We start from the raw sequence: 9041 nt of genomic DNA, 5'->3' as shown, positions 1-9041 counted from the left end.
AAGCCATCAATGAAAAAATAGGGACAAACGAGAGGACACTAATTCTGGGAATACACAGACTACCAAACATTTTGAAAACTACACAAAAGTAGGCAAAATAGGTGATGGGACACTAATAATTAAAAACTTATGTGCATCACAAGACTTCACCAAAAGAGTAAAAAAGGAATCCACAGAATGGGAAAAAAACTTTTGAAATGACACATCAGACAAGGGACTCATTTCTAATATTTATAGGACAAAACAACACCTCTACAAGAAAAAGACAAATAACCCAATTAAAAAGTGGGCACAGGACATGAGCAGTCACTTCACCAAGGAGGAGATCCAGGCAGCCAAAAACATATGAAGAAATGTTCATGATCACTAGCCATTGTTGTGAAGTGTTGTCGAGTCGGTTCCGACCAATAGCGACCCTGCATAGGGTTTCCAAGGAGCGACTGGTGAGCTTGAACCACTGAGCTAGTAGTTCAAACGGTTTTGCAGTCTGGCTCATTAACCTACAGCGCCACACCAGGACTCTAGCCATTAGAGAGATGCAAATCAAAACAACAATGAGATATCATCTCACCCCAGCAATAACAGCAAAAAATCAAAAAAGTAGAGGACAATAAATGCTGGTGAGGATGTAGAGATGCTGGGACTCTCCTACATTGCTGGTGGGATTGCAAAATGGTCCAACCTCTCTTGAAAGCAATATGGCACTTCCTCAGAAATAGAAATACCTTAAGATGCAGCAATTCCTCTACTTGGTATTTATCCACAAGAAATACAAGCCATAACACGAGTAGATATATGCACAGCAGTCTTCATAGCAGCACTATTTACAATAGCAAAAAGATGGAGACAGCCTAAGTGTCCATCAACTGAAGAATGGATAAACAAACTGTGGTACATACACACAATGGAATAGTATGCTAACTTGAAGAACAACAAGGAAGCTGTAAGCTATCATATAGCATGGTTGAACCTTGAGGACATTGTGTTGAGTAAAATTAGTCAGTCATAAAAAGAGAAATACTGCACAGGACCACTACTGTAAAAGACTAAAAAAAAGAACCCATACTAAAGGGGGGGGGGTTCTTTGCTGGCTACTGGGATGTAGAGGGGTACGGGAAGGAGGAGAAGGTGGAGCATAGAGTAGGGAATAGACACAGGATAGTTTGGGTGCTGGGGAGGGGGCAATACACAAGAAGGGGAAGAGGAATTGAAGAACATGGTGAATGGGAAAAAAATTAGGCAGGTTTGCTTGGGCTTAGTGGTATAGAGGTAAATAAGGATGTATGCACAACCTTGGAACAGGGCTCTGGGATACAAGGATTGAGACATGGTTGGAATAGGCAAAAGGGGGGAAATAATGTTAAGATGCATACCATTATAAAATAGACACTTGAGGAGGGAGATAAAGGAATAGCCAGAAATATCACCATAGAAAGCTTGTAAGTCTATCTTCTGCTTATAACTCATTGGAATACCTAAAATGGGGCTACAACAAGCCCAGTGAAGTAGGCTACCTGTGGAGCCTCTGCATTACATAAGACTATAGGTGGAATCCTTAACCCCATCCAGAATCTTCTGAGGTGGGAAATTTCCGCTGGAAAGGACAAGTAGACCAGCCCAGAGCAGCTAGAAGAACAGAAGATACTTCTTAAAAGAAAGACCAACAGGAAAAATACAAAACAATAATGGCAGTCTGACTGACTACTACAAGAATAAGCAAGTTGCTTGCCCAGGAGACATCAAGGCAGTGGTTGGGTCCCCTCAGGGCAAACTTCCTTCCATGACTAAGACTCAATGGGAATACACGAGCAGACACATGCTCTGACTGGTGAATGTGGTCACCGATAAGGGGAAGTGAGGGAAAAACAATATCAGTATGGCAAAACCTGGGGACTCCTGGGCCCAGAGTCAGTGACATAGCCACAGAGGACTAGAGTGGAGAGTGAAGTGTCCAGCTGATAGGAAGAGAGGGCATATGCACAAGAACACCCACACTTGCAGATAATACCCACTTGATCTGACTTCAATGGCTGGATGATCAGAACCTAACTAGAAGAAAAAGAAGAAAAAAAGAGTGATGTGATACAATTTGAAGAACTTGACCTACACCTATGGATGCAGTAGCTCAAAAGAGAGAACAAATCTTTAAGGCAAGGGTCATTCCCACCCTCTCAATACACAGGGTAGACAGGGATGGGCTACTTGGACATTGGCTACCCAAAACAGGGGTACCACAAAGGCAAGAAATGGCTGGCTTACAAGCTTTAAAGGGGGAGTCTAGATCCTGAGGGAATGGAGGAGGGTAGAATCTCCACTAAGTAGTATCCAATCTGTTTTGGTGGGGCTGATGAAAGTAGATGGGGATAGTACTCATGTGCCACAATAGTGAATACTTGCTATCGGGACTGACTGTGAGGGTTTGAAATGTAAAGGTGGATTTTTGTAGCAAAAGGAGGGGAGTGATTTACTTTGCAGTCCACGAGCGGAGGTCCCTGGGACCATCAAAGGAGAAGAGTGGAAAGTGCAGGACCCTACCCAGAGAAGCAGTGATGCCAGAGGTGGAGGCAGAGACGATGACATGGAGGGATGGAGAGGCTGGGGACTCTAGACCCAGAGAAGGAGAGCAGCTATGTGCTGATGACCAGGGGTCAGGCTTGCAGGGTATACCCTTTGGTTGGTTGATTATGCATGGAGGGTTTGTAACCATAGCAATAAAATGATACACAATAAGAAGAATGTAAATCTAACGTAAGCTATCATATAATTCACAATAAAACATTAATAATAACAATAATAAAAGAACAGATCAAGATCTGTCTTGAAGTATAACACTGTGATAGGATAGTATCCACATGCTGACAAGGAAGAACAGTTAATACCACTATTATTCAAATTTATACACCAACCATTAGAGACAGTGATGATTCAATTGAAGAATTCTACTGACTTCTTCAGTCTGAAATTGATCAAACATGCAATCCAGAGGTATTGATAATTACTGGCAATTGGAATGCAAAAGTTGGAAACAAAGAGGAAGGATCAGTACTTAGAAAATGTGGCTTTGGTGATAGAAATGATGGATGGATATTATCCTATCACAGACTTCACTGTACTTCAAGACAGATTTTGATATGGTCTTTTTGATGATGAATGTCATGCCATTCCTCTTCAGTTTGTCATTCTTGGCATAGTAAACCATGTGATTGCCAGATTCAAAATGACCAATACCAATCCATTTCAGCTCATTAATGCCTAGGATATTGATGTTTATGTGTTCCATTTCATTTTTGACAGTTTCTAATTTTCCTAGATTCATACTTCATACTTTCCATGTTCTGATTATTAATGGATACTTACAGCTGTTTCTCTTCATTTTGAGTTGTGCCCCATCAGAAAAAGAAGATCCTGAAGGCTTTACTCCCTTTGCATCATCAGTCGACTCTACTTTGAGGAGGCAGCTCTTCCTCAGTTGTATTTTGAGAGCCTTTCAACCAGAGGGGCTCATCTTCTGATACTATATCTGACAATATTCTAGTGGTCTTCAACATGTTTTAATATTTCCTAGTCTGGTGCTGACAGTGTTCCACTGTTATTCATAAAGTTTTCATGACTAAATATTCTAAAGTAGTCCATCTACCCTTCTTCCTAGCCTGTTTTAATCTGGAGGCTTAGCCAAAACCTATCCACCATGGGTGACCCTACTGGTATTTAAAATACCATTGTCATAGCTTCCAGAATCACAGCAACATGCAAGCCACCACGGTATGACAAACTGACAGACGAGTAGTGGACATGGGATAATAGTTTTCATCAAATTTGGAAAAGTCTCATTCATCATTGCTTCATATATTTTTTGTTCTTACTTATTTCTTCTGTGACTTCAGTTGCATATGTTTGACATTGTCTCACAGGTAACCAAGGTTCTTTTTCTCTCTTTGTCTTACTACTCCTTTTATGAAACTCAGTCCAAGTACCATGATGTGCTGTGGAGTCGATTTGGACTCATAGCGACCCATATAGGGTTTCTGAGGCCGTAAATCTTTATGAGAGCAGATAGCCTCATCTTTTCTCCTGTGGAACACCTGGTGGACTCGAACTGTTAACCATGTGGTTAGCAGCCCAACAGTTACCAACCCATTACATTATCAGGGCTCTTTTCCAAGCACCACAGTCTTTATTAAAATGTAACTGAAATACTTTTTGCCTGGATTGAAATGACCACCTCCCCTTTGTAATTCATTGGAACCTATAAAAATTCCTATCACAGAATCTGTAATATTTGAATGCATTTATATGTCTGTCTCTTCATATCAGATTTTGAAGAAAGAGCTGTAACAGTACATGGTACATAATAAATACTTGATTAAAAAATGTTTTCAAATGCTGAGTGTCTCAAAAATTTTGGTTAGATCAGAGAGACAAAATATAATTAACTTGACTGCCATTCATTTTTCAAAGTATGTCAGTACATGGCAAGTCAACTGATTTGGGTGTCTGATGATCAAGCAACAAGTTGCATTTGTGAATCTCATGTTGAACACTATTTTAAAAAGTAGAAACAAGTACCAGATTCTCATAAGGAAGCAAATGATGTAGCATGCTTGCATAAAAATCATTGTACTATGCCATTATATATTCATAAAAAAAAACAACAAAAAAAACCACTATGTCTTGTTCTAGGGAGAAATTACCACAGATTAAAATATCTTCTATTGCTAAGTGTTGATGAGTGTTTCCCATTCATAGTGACCCTGTATAGAGATTCCAAGGCTTTAAAAATACATATTTTGGGGAGCAGAAATCCCCTCCCCTGTCCCCAACCATCCCACCACCTTACCCCCACTCCCAGTGACTTGCAGATCTTATGATTCCCAGTCCAGTGGTTATCTATGGAGTATTATTACTTCATTGACAGACTCACCGAACCTCAAGGAATTTGTGACCAAACATGGCATTTCAGACCAGAAATGCTATATTCTATAGAGGCCCTTTTTGCTGTTGTAAATAGGACAAAGACAAAACAAAAACAATCTCTGGATGAGGGAAACCATCAGCATGAGGCGGAAATGGAATCTGTTGATTCATGGCCATGAGTTTAATTATTTTGTTGTTAAGCATCGTTAGTCAGTTCCAACTCAGAGTGACCCTATATAGGGTTTCCAAGGTTATAAATCTTTGAGGGAACAGAAAACCATAACATGTGGCACGTGCCACGCCCCCCCTCCCCAGAGACCTGGTGGGCTGAAACTGCCAACTGCAGTTTGCTGCTTATCATACAGAGCCACCACAGTCCTGAGGCTAATTACAGAAGTTGGAAATCATCACAAAATTATGACTGACAGCAGATCAATTCATCTTTGTTACAGGTGGGACTATAGAAGTAGGGAAAGAACTATAATTGGGATGCCTACACAATTTCAGATTTTAAAAATTTACAGGATTAGTTCTGGGACTTTGACCATCTGGTCACATGGAGGTTGAGACATGACTTATGACCAGTGCCCCTGTACCACTAGAACCATAACTTTTAACTTATATGGCCATTGTCCATAAATCATTAAAGATATACCCAGGCAAATTTCCTGCTTTTTGTGTGTGTGAGTAAGCGTAAGGGCAAAGCTGCCCGTCCCGGGGCTTGCCCTGGATTGTCTAAGCATGAAAACACTGCTTGTTTAATGGTCTCTGAACTTATGTCAAAATTCCAAATGGATTTAGATAAGCCTATCATTGCAAAGCCATTTGAACTGCAAGGTCAGCGGTTCAAGTTCACCAGCTGCTCCTTGGAAACCCTATACAGAGTCGCTATAGATTGGAATTGACTTGACGGCACTTAACAATAACAACAACCATTGTAGACCACAGCCTTCCACAAACTAAATTCCTTCAAATGTAAGCTCTAATGCACACAGAAATTACGTTTTTAAGTAATTTACCTGGCTTGCAAAGTTACTGTTAGGCTCAGCTGAAATAAGTACACCATATTTATCCTTTTGGAATCCACTGTGAGACCAATAGGCCAGGTCAAAAGTAAATATCTTTACATGCTCTGGATTCTTGGGGTCCTGTATAGTTGTGGTGGTCCTGGAAGTCATGGAGATCACACATTTGCTCCCAGAATTCTTCTCTCTCTGTAATCAAATTAAAGTTCATAATCAATTATTATCATTTTTTCTTTGTCATTCAAGCTAATTGTTTTGTAAGCCTTTTCACCTAGTAAGAAATGAAACCAGGAATTCACCATTCATTTTGTTCTCTAATTGTTATTCTTAGCAACTGCTATAAGAAGTTGCTCTTATACTCCCTCAAAATTTTTGAAAGCGTTGTCTTTAGTTATATTAACTAAGAATAATTTACTTGCTAATTTATAACCATAAAGTTAACATCTTTCAGGCAAAGTGGCAGACTAGGCAGACACACTTACACAGAACCTCTACAACAAACATATGGGATCAAATGAAACAAACACAGAGGACAAACCTGGAACCCTGAGCATCAGAGGAAAGATTAGAGAAGAAGATTGAATACCTACTGGGAGGAGAAGCTGAGCCGGGTGGTGAATGGACTCCTGGACAGACTTGAACATTTTCTAGCAGCTTTGGAGAGACAAACAGCAGCCTGACAGTGCAAAAAGACCTCAGAAAAGTCTTTTCCTTTCTTCATCTTCCTTTTGTTTTTTTTTCACTTCTCTATGTTTCCTCTTATTTTTGTCTTATACAACTCTGTTTTCCTGTCCATCTTTTCTCTTTTTAGTTATCTTATTTTTTTCTTGATGCTGACTGTTTTTGTTAATTTTTCTCCTTTATTATATTGTTTTCACTATTGCTTACCTGCTCATTTTTTCCATTTTGGTTTCCTGTGTGTGTGTTCTCCTCAAGCCCCTTTAGACAGGAGAAAGCTACGGTGTCTGTACAGCTAAACCACAACCATACCCTCTGCAGCACCACTCACTGGAAGAGAGCCAATTCCAGCTCATATACCATCAGCCACAATCCACTGTAAACTAAGCTACACAAATGGTGGGTGGAAAATGGTGCACAAGCTTCCAGAAGACAGTTGGCAAGATCCTAAGAATATCAAACATAAAATCAAAGTAAATACAAATACAATGACACCACAATGTCTCAGAGACAATTTTAGCTCACACAAAGAAACAAGAGAGAGTGACTCAAACAAATGACCAAGATGCAGAGCCAGAAAATGTTTCTGAGGGAAAAAAGATAATGAAACTACCTGAGAAAGAATTCAAAATAATGATATTTAGATACATTCAACTAACTGACACATAGATCAAGAAAATCAAGAAGAACTAAAAAAAAAAAAAAAAAAAAAAAAAAAAAAAAAAAAAAAAAAAAAAAAAAAAAAAACCAGAAAAATTTAGGAAAATGTTACAATGATAGACCAAAAAAATTATAAATTTTGAAACAATACAAAACCTACAGATAGAAATTCAGGAGATTAATACTAAGGTCTCAGAAATGGACAATATACTGGAAGGGAAAAGGAGTATATCTGAATCAATGGAACCCTGAATTAGTTACCTTGAAGATAAATCTGTCAATACAATGAGAGTGAGTCAAAAATTATCTGCACTCTGGTTATATTAAAACACCCATCCACATTCATGGTTGATGACAACATTGAGAGTGCATGTGAAACAATCCTGTTGAGTAGACAAGTGACAGTGGATTGTGTGGCAAATCATTTGTAAATCAGCCATGGCTCTGTTTTTGAAATAATCCATAAAAGACTTGGGTTTTGGAAAGTTTATGTAAGATGGATACCAAAAAAAATCACAGATCATAAACAGAAGCATACAGACATCTGAAAATAAAAATTTGGACTGATACTTGAAGCAAGGTAAAAGTTTCTTTTAAAAATATTGTTACTGAGGTGGGGCTTGATGGTGGCTAGGGTAGAGGTGCAGTGAAGTTCACTGTCAGCAATACCACAGAATACCAGGCAAAGCAGATCCAGGGCAGAGTTCCAAAACTCAGAACGACAGAGATAAGAATATTTTGAAGGTTTGAAGGCCTACAGATTGTGAAACTTGAAGCTGAAGTAAAAAATCGCGTACTTTTGAATCTGCCGGGCTGGGCTCGGAGGCCCGGAGCTGACATATTCTGAGAGACCAAATGACAAGCCTAACAGTGGAGCAGAAACACCATGGGAAAATGCCATGGGAACCTTGGAGCAAAGGTGGACTTTGTCAGTTTTGTTGTTCTGATATTCTTCTCTTTTTCCTTTCTTTCTTTCTTTTTTTTTTTTTTTGTGTGTGTTGGGTCATTAGAATGCCCACTGTTTGCCCACCTCCATTCTGGTGACTAGAGGGGGAGCCTGAGTGAGTGAACACCCCCCACCCTCACCACTGGTGGGTTCTTCTGCCACACATGTGCACAGATACTCAACCCAAGATCAGGCCCTTAAGGCTTTTTGCTTGTCTGTCTTTTGTTTTGTTTTTTTAAATAGGAAAGGGCAGGACAGGGCTGTAGAGAGGAAAAGATCATTTAAAAACAAAACAGGCCAAAAATTAAATTAAAGCCTGAGGTATAGAATAAAAACCAACACTGGCATCTGAAATCTCTCAGGCAGCTTTGAAAGCAAGAAGCTGAAGAGAGGACCTTAAACTCATACTCATATTAGGCTACAGATTTTTTTTTTTTCCTTCTCTCCCTCCTTTCCTTTTTCTGTGATTATAGACTGCAGTATTCAGTCTAGCTTTTGTTGTTGTTGTTTGTTGTTTGTTTGTTTTTAGTTTATTTTCTCTCTTGTATTATTATTATTATTATTTTGCTGGTGCTATTTTGCTACTTTATGCTCCCCCTTTGACCTTTGGAGGACTCTTTGTCTCCATAAATTACACAAGAGGAGTCAGCAACTGCTGCCATATAGACAAGCTACAATCACACTCTATAAAACACCAAAACAAAGGCAAAAACCAATACCAATTACCATATGCCAGGAAAACAGACAACACCAGTGAAAGTTACTCTGGGTTAAGTAATAAAAGTGTGAAAAGGGAAGCCCACATCCTGATCACATCT

The 9041-nt window shown here is 39.3% G+C and overlaps 1 protein-coding gene across 1 annotated transcript in view; it reads right to left on the bottom strand.

The window, feature by feature from the left end:
- Positions 1-9041, bottom strand: part of KIF28P — a 204065-nt gene that overhangs the window by 140286 nt on the left and 54738 nt on the right. The window contains exon 4 of the mRNA XM_006871283.1: positions 5934-6128. Coding sequence (XP_006871345.1) covers positions 5934-6128 — 195 coding nt within the window. The remainder of the gene's footprint in view (positions 1-5933; positions 6129-9041) is intronic.

Source organism: Chrysochloris asiatica, unplaced genomic scaffold (genome assembly GCF_000296735.1).
Source record: "Chrysochloris asiatica unplaced genomic scaffold, ChrAsi1.0 scaffold00165, whole genome shotgun sequence".
Lineage (NCBI taxonomy): Eukaryota > Metazoa > Chordata > Mammalia > Afrosoricida > Chrysochloridae > Chrysochloris > Chrysochloris asiatica.
This window is presented reverse-complemented; position numbering and strand designations above follow the sequence as displayed.